The 14206-nt window shown below is 35.2% G+C and overlaps 1 protein-coding gene across 1 annotated transcript; it reads right to left on the bottom strand.

Moving 5' to 3' along the window:
- LOC113500410 (centrosomal protein of 290 kDa-like) lies at window positions 1–13918 on the bottom strand. The gene is made up of 32 exons (XM_026881167.1): window positions 13421–13918; window positions 12638–12713; window positions 11654–11925; window positions 11440–11575; window positions 11223–11359; window positions 11042–11146; window positions 10613–10894; window positions 10348–10535; window positions 9986–10270; window positions 9754–9911; window positions 9417–9591; window positions 8502–9340; window positions 8254–8416; window positions 8046–8184; window positions 7863–7972; window positions 7610–7786; window positions 7269–7530; window positions 6937–7177; window positions 6174–6843; window positions 5899–6033; window positions 5598–5703; window positions 5355–5528; window positions 5077–5279; window positions 4676–4825; window positions 4370–4504; window positions 3990–4144; window positions 3422–3600; window positions 2470–2630; window positions 2209–2336; window positions 1871–1965; window positions 1364–1501; window positions 1–178 (listed from the first exon to the last, which is right to left on the bottom strand). Exons 1-32 carry the CDS (start codon window positions 13601–13603, stop codon window positions 113–115), a joined length of 6423 nt encoding a protein of 2140 aa, XP_026736968.1. The 5' UTR covers window positions 13604–13918; the 3' UTR covers window positions 1–112.
- Window positions 13919–14206: the final 288 nt, after the last annotated feature.

Here is a 14206-nt window from a genome sequence, read left to right as displayed (position 1 = left end):
TGAAAATTGTATTTTAAGTTTTATTTAAATCGTACAAGAACACAAATAAACCAAGTACTTTCATTAAGCATACATTCTACATTAGTATATCGAGCAGTTTCAATAAACTGGACTAAGCAGACATGAACCCTCCCTTGGATCTCGTCATCTCGTTCAGTTGTCGAGTAAGGTACGCATTCTGAAAATATAAAAAAATATATTATTCAATCCATTTTTTAGACCGAATTAATATATTATTTATCCTAACACACGTTATTAAATTATCTCATTAAAGGACAGATACTTGTTTTTGAAATCATCTCCTCAGGGCACTAGGTACATTTGCATAATCTCAGTCAGTGCCGCACAAATTAAAACCTTATTTGGTTTGACAAAAATTTAATTTGTACGTAACCGATTAAGGTGATATACGCAGTGTATTACTACACAACTTCTCTCTGTATATTAAACGGGTTACCCGCACACGAGGCCGAATACGAGACTACAGTTTCCAATCCCAGGGGCATACTGAATTGGTTCAAATATTAAATAAATAATACCAGCTTATATACTCTGGGTTATGGCCTCTTCCCGTATAGGGAAGTATTTATCACCAAGATTGATTGAGAGTTTGGGGTTTCAGATGCCGTCGTTTTCTACTTTGCCTGCGTCGGGATCGCACCTGCACCTTGTGCATACAAATCCAACCATAGAACCGCAAGGCCACCACTACCACTATCAATTAAATGATGAAACTAAAAGATGGATGGGAAGTATAAGTAGATAATGACTTGATGGTTAATTTACAAAATTACTACTTAGGGAAAACTATTTTGGGGCGAACCTAAAAACTTGTGACATAGGGAGACGCCTCCGAGCGTCGTTTATGCGCCGTCTGGCTTCCACAACCGCAACAGTCTTTCTATGGTAGTAGGTGGTAGGCCCCTGGGTCAGGAATATGTAACAACTATATTACTATAAACGAGTTAATGAAAGGGAGGGTTTCAAAAAACGTACTACATATAATGTACGGGGTGGTTTTCCAACGACCAGACATTTTTGTTTAAATAATTCTGAATCGATTACTCGACTGTTTGATCTACGCGAAAAAACAAAGTACGTCCTCATCCTGATTATGAATTTTGAGGGTCATAGCTATTTGGGGCATTTTGAAATGCACTTTATAATATCAGTTATTAATTTGGCATTTGTATTCAAGTATAGGTAACCCGCGGCTCCAGCCGCATGGTATTTTAAGTGGATTAAAGAAGTAGGGATATATATTTGAATTCGCTCATATTTTTTAAATTAGCTAGTCGTTGAAAAATAATCTGTACTTTTTAGGATTCAATCTTCTATACCGTTTGCTGATCTGGTTACTAACCTCTCTCAATAGTTCATCTTCTCTCTCAGCTGCAATTTTCAGCATTTCCTTGGACCTTTCCAGAAGCAAATCCTTTTCATGTATAGTACGTTTCAAGTTTAATATTTCTATACGATGAGACTCCAAATTTGTTCGACTCTGAAAAATAATACATGATGTTAATTATAATTAGAAGATTGGAAACCTTGCTTGGTTTGAAAACTTTCCAATCGCCACGGAAAAAAATCATAAAGAGGAATAAGGAACAATTATAACAAATCCAAGCTCGAGTGGTTGAGACCACCACACCAAACATACTGTGCGCGACGACTCGAGGGTTCGATCCCCGCGTAGGACAAGTGTTTGTGTGATTTATGAATGCTTGGTTATAGTCTGGGTTTGAAGTGCATGTATCTTGAAACACCCCAATACACAAGGATTGGATTCCTAAACAATCACATTAAAGGTGTTGTTTGCTCCTGAAAAACACTGAATTCTTGCTTGTCCAAAATAGTTGTCAAGGTATACCTTATCAGTTCCACTGCGACTGCTGTTAGGTCTCGAGTCAACCCTCTTATAAGCGGCAGCTGCTTTGTTCTCTGCTTGTAATCTGTTTATTACGCCTAAAACAATGTGGACCCGAGTCAGTGTTATTACCAGTACACTATTAAACTATACAAAGGGAGATTTCAAAATAGAAGTCGGCAAGTAACTTTATGAATTTTTAAGCAATAGGAGAGTTGATAGGTGAACAGGGGAATTCTAGTAGTCTAAGTGAGTACATGTCTTTCAATTTATCAAATCAATCACAAAATTAAAAGTAAAGGCTCATTATAGTTTCTGACTGTTACTAGTAAATGACATACCTCTTAGCGTCAGTACAGTCTGTTCAAGATCATTGACTTTGTGCTGGTGCGCGGTGATAGGCGAAGTCTCCAATGAATTGATCTTGTGAGTAAGTTGAACATTCTCCTCTTTTAGCATTTCACAGTAACTGAAATTCATACACGACACGAAAGGGAAATTTGAGTCAAATCGAGTTTTCATCAAATTTGAGTCAAGGTAGAATCGGGATAGCCTTGGATATGAAGATGGATAATTTTTATTTTGAAATTTTTTCGTCTCACCTCTTCCAATAGTCAAGTTCGGGTTGTGAATCACCGGCGGATTTGAGCGGGATCCGGATTTGTGATTCCAGTAGTGTCGACTCCAGTTTCAATACTTGGCCTTTTAAAGATGTTATTTCGGCGAGGGACTTCTCGTACTCAGAAACAAGGAGCTCGTTGCCCTGGAAGTAATTTACATGAAAAGCACGATTATGGAGGAAGAAAATGTATGTATCTGAAGATCACTGACGAAGACAAAGCTTAATATGGTTTCTTTTGGTGCTGATGACGTAATCGAACAAAATGTACAGTGCATTAAAATGAATACTCCAAAAAAACCCACTTTCAAAATACAATTTGGGTTTTCTCATAAAATTGTCTTCACTAAGAGTTTGCGACCAGCTTTCCCAGCAAACGCTGTTTAAAGATGGTACATAAAAAACAAACATGATAAACGAATGAAACACTAGGGGGACGAAAAAAATCAAAGATTTCAAATAATAATAATATATAATAATAATAATAATATAATATATCCTGGGACAACTCACACACGGTTATCTGATCCCAAGCTAAGCAGAGCTTGTGTTATGGTAACCAGACAACTGATAAACTTACTTATATATTTCTAAATACATACATATTATAGATAAATTACACCCAGACACCAGAACAAATGATCATGCTCATCACACAACATTTGTCCTGGGCGGGAATCGAACCCACGACCTCCGGTATAGCAGTCAGGTTCACTAACCACTAGACCAACAGGCCCGTAGACAGACAAATAGATCCAATAAGCACACAAAATTTACTGAAAATTGGTCAAGCTGTTTCAGAGGCCTTTAAGAATCTTCAAGTAAGTAAAATAAATTACTTCAACACTCAATTATCACAATTCAAAAGAGATGCAATTATTTAAACAATTAAACAGGATATAAAATTTTATTCAGGACACAATTCAACAGGTTACCTTCTCGGCGACCTCTAGCGCGGCGATCCTGCGCTGCTGCGCCGCCACGCGCTCGAGCAGCGCGCGCGCCGACACGGGCAGCGCGGCGCCGCCCCCGCCGCCGCACGCGCACGCGCTCCGCGACAACTTCTCCTGGCTCTCCGACTCTTGCTTCTCAATTGCTACTAGCTGATTGTCATCTGAATGTGTTTTTATATTTAAAGTCTCCTGTCTTACGCTTTTTAGCCAGCGATAGACACAATACATTTCTTTTGAATATCGGGAGAATGATTTATCATCAAATGATGCCACGGTTTACTCAAGGCGGATTGCCCGACTAGTTTCGGACCAATCTCGAGTTGACGCGGCGCAGTCGCGTGTCGTAAATACCGCGTGAGTAAACCGTTGCATCACTTAATAATGCACAATACATTTTATTTTGAAAAATGTGGCAAATAATTTTGATTAGCTAAGGTGTGTAGACGTGTTTAATCCGTTTTTTAATTCACAATTTATATTTTCTCTTTTTTTCTTAGTTTAGCAAAAAAATGGAAATATCTCTCGTAATAGCAAACACGTTTATATTTACTTTTCATTTCATTAAGTCTGGTGAGAAGCATTCTCTTTTCTTTCTCGAGCCGCGACATGGCAGACTTAACAAGGCTTAATCCGGCCTCCAGTTTCGTGACCTCTTGACTCTTCTCATCGTAACGCGATTGCCAGCGATCAGCTGATTGCTGTGCTCTGAAGATCAAACATTTTCTATATATCAAACAGTAAATCGTATCAAAAATAACTTCGTCGAAATTTAACAGCGGACTCGTTTTAAGCCCCCTTACTGAAGAAGAACCCTTATGCTATGGCTGGCTGTGGAAAAATGGACTGTCTGTATTACTAATCATAGGCGATTTTTATTATTATTATGAAAATACACTCCAGCTAATTCTAATTTCCCTGAAACAACTCTACCTCTTCCACTTGTCCCAGAGTGCGATACTTGAATGGGTTTCTCGTCGCGCGCTCGTTAATTGAGCTTGCAGCGAGGCAATCTTATTGTGCAGCGCTGCCGTTTCAGCCGTAGTCACTTTGTTTCCAGTCGTGCTTCTGTGTCAAGTACATAAATTCATTATTTCATTTGAAATTCAGGACTAGAATATCATTAGGCAGTTTAAGATGCACTAAAGGAAGGTCCTACGAAAGGTCTCCTAAAAGAACCCAGATTTCTAATATTAACGTATGTTTAATCTGAAATATTTTGATTAAAACAATAGTTACATGCGAAAGATCTGATTCTTCAAGTTCTGTGCATCCAATCGTGCGCGCCGCTCCCTCGAAGCCAGGACTTTGATCTGTCGACGTAGGATAGCGTTTTGTTTGCCTGCAAGCTGTTTCTCTCGTCGGAGACGTTCTATCACTGGTTCTTGCCTAAAATAGATAAAAAGTCTTTATTTAACTCACTCTCATAAATGCTGACAAGAAACTTCTTTTACTTAAAAAACACTACTTGGTTAACAGACTTTACTTTACTGGCTAAAGGATTATGAAATTAACTCTTTTCTAAATTGTCTGAAATGGATTTAATATACCCTGTACCCCAAAACTCTTAACTACATATTCCTAGTGACTATGCCTGAAGAATGCTGATCGAAGTTCATTCCTCTTGATCAATGACTTACCAAATGGTAGTCGAGGAAGCGGGTATTCGAACAACATCATCATGAGAGTCGTGCAAGTCCATGGTGGACTCAAACTTGAGCTCAAGCCGCTCGGATCCGTGCTGGGACATCGCATCACTCGTCTCATCCACTTCCACTATAGCTGACAGATCAAAACTAGGGTCGTTCACAGATATAAGCGTCTGCATGTTCATTATTTGTGTCTGGAAATACAATAAGGCTTTATAATCACAATATTTCAGAATAGCGCACTTTTAATTGTAGTTATCCAAGTTTACTTTTAAGTTGTTGATGATCATCCGTAGTTGTTCAATTTGATGATCCTTGTCTGATAGTTGTTTAAGGTAGATAGTTTTCTGTTCCGTTATCCTTGTCCTCAAATCCATGTGTTCCCTTTGCATGTCGTTTAATTGTGAAAGCCAATGTTCATTTTCCGCCTTATAAGATTTGACCTGAAACAGTCGCATATTGTAAAAGTTTGTACTATTCATATTTAAAATATTAGTTAAGAAAATTTATACCTCATGGCAGTGTCGTTCTTCCAGTTGGGAATTAAGTTGTTCCATTTTCGTTAGTCTCTCTGAAGCTAAATCCTTCCAACGCTCTGCCTCGCTTTGGTAATTTGTTCTTAAAAATATCAAATTGAAAAATGATCAGAAGGGCCATTTAAGGTCAAGCAAACGAATATAAACTAAGATTTGATTATCAAATACATCCAAATTTTCGCTGGGACATTATAATTTTTTACCGTGTAAATGGATAGGCGACTCAAATTTCATGAACGTCTCATAATAACTATACAATAATGAATTAATTACTTACAATCCAGACTTGCACTCGTCCAATTCACTTTGTAATCTAAAACACTTGTCTTCTAATTCTGCAATTTTCATAGTATACTTCGTAACAACTTCTTTCACTGCTTCACCGTTTGAAGAATTCGTCTCACTACTTCGTCTGTAACAATTAAGATAGTTATAACATAGCATGTTTCGCGTCACCACCAGTTTATTCGCGTTATCAGCTTGTTAAAAATGATTGATTCACTATTTCAGAAAAAGGCGAGGCTTATAAGCATAAACAACTTAGGTGTTTACCTATCTAATTTTGATTGTAGTTCCATTATTTTCAACTGCAGTTCCTTCACATTCTTTGCATATTCATCTCTTTCATTATTAAGTAGCTCTTTGCATTCAACCATGATCGCATTCTTATCATTTTCCAACTGCTTCAAGGCCAACAATAATGATTTGTTTTCTTCATCAATACTGTCTTTGACTTGATTTGTTTCTACTAGCCGCTGAGTTTTAACATCATTTAGCTGTTTTCTCAATTCGTCAATGGTACATCGTAATTTATCATTTAAAATGTCTTTTTGATCGTTGGAATCTTTAAGGTTTTGTATTGTCGACTCAAAACATATTTTTTCTCTATTTAAAACTAAAATTTCTTCGGTGCGTCGTTGCGCTAAAGTCATAGCTTCGTACAGCTGGTTAGAAGTTTTATCAATTTCGTTAGTTAGGGCTTCGATTCGCTTTTTCATATCATCAATGGCATCGCTATTTTCAATTGTTTGTATTGAACGACTTGTTTGGTCGACTTCAATGATATCGGTTTGCATGTTTGCGTCAATAAGTTCCAAACTCTTTTTGGTAATTTGCATTTTGACTGGGGATTCAACCGTTTCTTTAGTAACACTTTTCTGAGGCGAGTTTTCATTTGGTTGTTTTAGAACTTGTGGTTTCGACAAAGTAACAGTTTCACTTCCTGCAACAATTAGGACAAACAAACAAGGGAAATTAGAACGATACTTACTTTAAACAGATTACACTTAGTCAAAGTAGAGAATAATTTACTTACGTCTGGGAGTTGAATCATCGTCAGACTGTACGTCTTCTAATTCCATATGGATATGTTGATCATCTAAGTCTTTACTGTTAACTCTATGGAGATCATTCACTGAGTATTTCTCGAATCCTTGATTCACCAGAACTAAGGTCTTTTCTAAGTAATTGCAATGTTTTAATAAATCTTCACGGGACTGCTCTATTGTTCTTAGCTTTTTGTTTACGTGATCCAATTCGCGAGAGTTTACCGATTGCTAGAAAACAAACAAAATAATTTCGACACTTCAATTATCACTTACTAAATATGTATTATCATATAATATTTCGTTTAAAAGTTTTGTATACCATCATCATGTATTTTAATTTATGTGGACAACTATCTTCTTCTATAAGACATTTATCTTTAGTAACGTTTAGAACTTGATCAAATACGGTATGTTTTGTCATCAAACTAGACTGTAGATCCTCAATTTCAGCGAGTTTTTCGTCTACAGCCTTATTTTTACGTGAAACTTCTTCAATGTTGTTCAGATATTTTTCAACGGAAATAAGTGGTGTACTTCCTTGGTATTGCTGGCGTAACGTCTGCATGACTTCATACATGTACCTAAAATAAGATACAGATTAAATTAATTTAAAATAGTATTAGGTATTAAAAGCCAGGTTCTAGAATTGTAAATTGATACCTAAACTTTGATTCATATCTCATAGAATAAACATCAAAGATGTTTTGACGAGCTCTCAACATTTCTTCGGCTTCTCTTTTTAATTCCCTTTCTTTATTTAGGGAGGCTTGGAGTCTTTCTATTCGCTTTTGACTTTCCGAAACTTGAAGATGAGCTACGAGGATTTCACCGCTAAGTCTAAAAAGGAATATTATCATATTATTATTGCTCGCTGATAAAACATTTGATTGTTTTGTTTTACTTTTTCCTTTACCTTGCTATAATTGCTTTATTGTCGCTAGCAGATTGTAAATCTAGGACTTGATGCTGCAACATATTAATCTCCATGTCGTTGCTCATTTGTCGTTGTTGACTGTCTTGGAGCTGAAATTAATAATTAACCACATTATAAGTATTTAGATTTTTGCTATTCATATTTACTGCTATCCTGTTTTACCTGTAAAAGAGCAATATCCAATTGATTACTAACATGTTGGCATTGTTCTTTAAGCATTCTGTTATCTTCTGTAAGCTTGCTCAGTTGCGATTTCATCAAATCTACTTCTTGTTTGGTTATGGAAGCTAGATTTTCGTCTCTGTAATTAACATGAATGTATTAATAACAGTTTAAATAATAAGCTATTTCAATATAGATAAGGTCTCACATGATCTTCATTTGTGCTTCTTGAAGTTCCGCGTTGTGTTTTTCCAAAGTTTCGATTTTTTTATTTTTTACATCCAACTCTTCACATATCTGCTGGATTTGCTTTTTCAAAATCATCTGCTCGATATTTGATTCTGCTATCTCTTTTGATGTATTTTTATTACCTGCAAAAATTTTAAGTTTATAAATATACTGTTTCTATTTACTATCGTATTCTATATGTAAAGTAAGTGTGAAATAAAACTTTACCATTTTTTTGGTGGAATTCCAATCGAAAGCAGTTGATTATATTTACTTTGTCTTCATCTAGTCGGTCCAATAAGCTTACCGCAGATTGTTGGTTGTTAATACCATCTTCTACAAGTTTCCTGTATTTTAAAATAGCTTCATTCAACACTAGATTTTGTTTTAAGAACAGTTCTAGCGATATTGAGTGACGTAATTTATCCGTTAAATTTGCAACTGAAAGGAGCATTTTATGATATTGCGTTTCATATTCTGATGCGGCTATCATGGCCGCCCGTTTGTTTTCCAAAATCTCATTTTTCATATTTTCATTTAAGGTCCTTATATATTTGTAAGATTCCTCTAAATAGGAACATTTTCTTTGCAAGAAACTAAAGTTGGGTATTGGGATAATTCCCGGGGAGCATTCGCTATATTCTTCATCGTCGACTTGTATCTGACTTTTCAAACGCTCGATTTCAGCTTTATAATTTTCTTCCTGAATCGACCATTTATTGAGATCGTCACTGGCTCTTATTGCCATAGACGTAAGTTTATCAAACAACTCTTTAAATTTCATGTGGAAATATTCTAATCCCTTTTTAAGCTGACATTCGTACAAAAAATTTCCTCTTTCTACTAATTTATCAATTTGTGATTTGTCAAAAAAGTCAATGTCAATTTGTTCTTTATCTGACATCCACGATCCAAATTCGCAAATGCTTGCATTTTTTTGTTGTAACTCTTTTTCTTCGGCCTCTTTTTGCTGATTCTGTAAAACTATTTCGTTTAACTTCTTTTCAAGTTCACTAGACTTTTTTGTTGCGTCGGATAGTTGAGTCATTACTTCAAACGTTTCTTTTCTGTAAATAGCGATTGAAGTTGATTACTTAAAGATTCGTAAAAAATTAAGAAGTGTCAGTCTTATTATTAGTTTACCTGGCATCATGAAGAGCGGTTAGAAGAGCATCCTTGCCACCTAACGCAGCTCTGAGTTCCATAACGGTGGACATATGCGGCGCGAACCACCCAGCAGAATTTCTAGCTTCCATCGATAATAATATTGCTTCTAAGCTCGGGCATTGTAATGTTAACACACCAGATGAGGTCGTGCCTAAAAATAAAATTAAATGTACGACTTTGTAGTATTGACTACACTTGTAATACATGCACACATCACATACATCATTTTCTCTCCATAAACATTTAGAGCAGAAATATGTGATTGCTGCAAAGAATTTTATAGCTATGAGAGCCGATAGAAGGCTTAACTTACTGTTATCTTTTAAGAAATCTAGTATCTCTTGCAGGCCCTTACGAAGTCCTTTGTTTTCTTCAACGATTGCAATCATATCTTTGTCGTCATTTTGAGTATTAGCGACTACAAGGGCACTTTCTTCTTGAGGTCTAGGCTCCTGCTGCGTCTCACTATTCCTAAAAATGTTTTCGTAATCATTTAAATTTTGGTATTTTGAGAGCGTAAAAGAAATAAGAATGGAAATACTTACTTGGGTTGCTCTTCTTCATTTTCTAAGGGCAAACAGTCGTCACTTTCACTATCTTGAAGAATGCCATCCACTTTATCCTTAGAATACCCTAATTTTTTCAAAACTTTCGTCATTTTTTGTATTTTAGAATTTAAATTGCGGTTGCTCAACTCTAAGCTAACTATTTTATTTTCTTGTCTATTCAGTTCTTCCTTAATTTGAGAGTTTATTTCTTGTAAATTCCGATATTCCTTCATTATGCCTTTAGTCGGTACTTTTTCATCAGGAGGTAAGCTTAGTTTTTGTCTGTAATATGTAACATTGCCTCTATAATTATACCGATACGTAAAAGAACTATATTGATAAATAGAACAGGAACAAACCTTAGAGTTTCATTTTCTAGTTGTAGATCGTTAATCAATTGGTTTAAAGAATTTGTTTCCTGCACCAAGTTTTTAATACCTTCGTCTTTAAATCTAAGTTGCCGTTTTTTGTTTTTTAATCCTTCAAGTAAAGCACTTATGCCTTCGTCCGATTGCAGAAGTTGTAGTTGAGATGTTATTTCTGTTAACTTAAATCGAACACAGAAATTGAAAATAAAATTTACAAAACCTTACAATTCATTAGAAAAGGTTTATTACAATTTACCTCTTTTTCTCTTACACCTATCATTTCTTCAGCTCCTTGTAGACTTACAGTTAAATTTTTTACTTTCTTTTTCAACTTATTGATAATTGTGCGTTCTTTTCCATCGTCACTTACATTCCTAGCTTCAGATACAGATTCTGGTACTTCATCTATGATAGACTTTAGCTGTTTGTTTTCTGCTCTTAACACATTAATCAGATTAGCCGTTTGTTCTATTTCATTGGAAGCTTCTAGTAATTTGTCTTGTAATTCCTTTATTTTTTGTTTTTCTGCTTCACCTTTCTAAAAGTGGTCACAATACAATAATTATAATAGCTTAGCTTAAAACTTATTGCTTATGGTGTATTTTTTTACCGTCATTGAATTATAAAACGAAGTTTTATTGTTAAACTCGCTTTAACAATAAAGCTTCGCGGTAAAGTCGCTTACTTTTGGTGATGGAGATACTTTCATAGCTTCCTTTAGATTTTCTTTCAATTGAAGATTCTCATTCGATAACGCCTCCAACTCTGCTTTCTTTGATCTTGCTATATTCTGTTTAAAAGATGGTATAATTATGCACATAAAACGTGATAATCATAGAATGTAGTATATTTATTTTTTTACTCACTTTCCAGTGTGCGACTTTAGATTTGATATCTTCATAGATATTTTCTCGATTAGATTCTTTTTCAAAAAGTTCTTTTCTTAAACCTTCTATTTCAATTGATAATTGTGATTTTGCTTGAGCTGATTTACCAAGAAGATCTAAAATTTAAATATTTGTGATAGTAATTTTTCCAAGTTTTATAAATAAATTGGTAGTCTTTGTAATACGAGAAGTATACCTTTCAAATGACTGCACTCGTTATTAATATTAAGTAACTGTTCTGTTAAGTTATCTATCAGCTGTGTAGCTTCCGTCAACTTATCCTTAAGAACAGATACTTTATCCTTCAACTTAGTGTTTTCATCTTCAAGAATCTAAAATTGTTCAGATATAGGTATTACTGATTTAGCTTCGTTAAAAATATGATTTGGAATTGGTTTGACAGGCCATACCTTAACGTCACTGAGCAGTTTCCTTATGTGTTTATTTTTCATGGATACTTGTTGTTCTAATTCAGCTACAGCATTCATTTCTGATAGAACATCTCGACTGGAATCGCTTTCAGCGTCGAAGTTACTACGACTTTCTTCTAGTTTGCTCTTCTTTGATTCCAAATCAGCAATGTCAGCATATAGCTGTTCCAGTATCTCTTTGTTTGCTTTTATTATTTCCTCTTGGTGGGTTATCGTTTCTAGTGCACTGTCGTTGCTTTGTGTAGGTGATACTAAATAAAGGTCAAGTTATAGTTACAAAATAAAAATATTGCAAAATACAATTATAATCAATCAGTTCAGCCTATCCCGCTGTTTGAGTTTATAATTACAATTTTGATAGAATCAGTTTGAAACAATGTACCTAATATCGTCTTTGAATTTTCACCAATACCACACAAGCCATAATGTTGTCTTGAAACACTAATGCAAATATTCTCTACTCTCTCACTCTATTAGAAAATCTATTTCAATAAAAAAATATGGATTCCAATACAAATAGTGTCGTATGCAAAAAGGAAATTAATATAGAAACACATTTCATTTGCCTTTCACCTGCTCAACGATAGAAAATTATATTCAAGCTATATTTGAGTGAAGCTATCAAAGTGAAATGTGTTTAACGACGAGAGAGCTTACCATATTTCCTTATAGTAAGGGCCCATTTAGACGGTGCGAGAAATACCATGCAAGTTGCTATACATTGTGTAGCCGCGCAGCTCGGGAATCTAACGTGATAAATGATAGCCAGCAATCTATAACAAATTGTACGATATTTCTCGTATCGTTTAAATCGGCCTTAATAGTCGTGGAAGTGAGATACCGCTCTATGAGATGTAGTGCGCTGTCCCGCTATCACAAAAGCCATACTATTTGCTTTAGTGAGGTGTCAGTAGACCCTCTGAGCTTGGGTAATAGCGCACTAATAAGGAAAGTAGTGTTTACCTGCGTAAGAGCTCTCGACTTTCATTTTGCCGCTTTTCTTTTGCGTTGCCTTTAGTTGACCGACTATGTTGTTTACCTGGCGGTAAGTAGATATTATTACGTTAGAAGTCATTTCTACATGGAAGAATTTTTTGAATTCGTTTATAATTATTTCTCTACATTTTTTTGGCAGAAGTCAGAAGAGAAAGAACTTTTAATTTTGTTTCTGGTCAAAAGTCTACGTTCCTGTATGTAGGTTAGGTTTTGTAAGTTTTGGAGTCTGATAGGTTACCATCTGTTACCCATACAATAAAACTGTATGATATACAAACATCAATGCCTAGATTATGTTTTCATACATAATTTATTTCCTCTGAGTAAAAATATGTGATGCGCCATGAACCGCTAGGGCAGACAAATAGGGTAGCAAAGTATAGGGGTTCAAATGAGGGTAACTGGTGCGATACACATCAGTAAGTAAGAAGTAGCGTATTTTATAAAAATTACATACATGTGGAGATTAGAAATAGGTATTAAAGTCTATTGTAGTCACTGAACAAAAATCACGAGACTAGCATTTCTCAATGATCCCATGTAAATAACTATGTTACATTTTTTTCAAGGATGAATTCCTTTGAAATTTAACCTAGACATTTTGGTAAAAATAAGAAGTAGCTTCAGAATCAAAACAAAGAAATCTTCATTTGAAAATAACAGTCATTTATCCGAGAAAGTTTTCAAAGCCCCAAAACATACATAACAAGAACTACTTTATTAGCGGTTTTTTTCTCTAAAACTCTTTACCTGTTCACTCTTCAGTTTCAATATATCTTGTGCTAATCTGAATAGGGTTTTCAAATCGGTGAAATTCAGTTCAATATCGTCGGCTTCCATCCAACACAAACTTTCACATAGTTTCTCTTTATCAGATTGCGTCAGTTCTTTCTGTGAGAAACTTAGTATTTCCCGCCAATCCGTTTCCACCATTGTTGCTTATACTATTTTTATAACTTAATAGCAAACTTTTAACTCTTAAAATCTGTATTTTTATGACTTTAGCTCTCTATGCGTTTGTGATTCATTGACGCAGTGGTTTGTTTGTAATCTGCGCCGTTGCTTAGCAACGCACCAATGTTGCTACAGTTAGCAAATAGTTTTTTTGATGTGCCTAGTAGGTTTATTAAATTTTATATTTTATTCCAATTTATTTTCTTGCCTACCTGGTTGATTCTAACTTTACATTTATCTGGATAATGTTAAATTATAAATAAATAATAAATGAGGACAACATCACATACATTGTTCTGAACCCAAAGTAAGTTGCTAAAGCACTTGTGTTATGGCATTCAGAAACAACGAAGGTACCACAAACACCCAGACCCGAGACAATGTAAAATGTGAATTTTAACATTGCCCCGACCGGGGATCGAACCCGGGACCTAAGAGCTAGCGACACCTTGAAACCGGTGCGTACGCCACTCGCCCACGGAGGTCGTCTTAATTGTGTAAAAGTGTTAAATGTAATTATGGTAACATGTATGCAATAAAGATTTGATTGATTAGACTTAATATCGTCTGGCCTTTTTCAAC

This window comes from Trichoplusia ni, chromosome 14 (assembly GCF_003590095.1).
Source record: "Trichoplusia ni isolate ovarian cell line Hi5 chromosome 14, tn1, whole genome shotgun sequence".
In the NCBI taxonomy this organism is placed as follows: Eukaryota; Metazoa; Arthropoda; class Insecta; order Lepidoptera; family Noctuidae; genus Trichoplusia; species Trichoplusia ni.
This window is presented reverse-complemented; position numbering and strand designations above follow the sequence as displayed.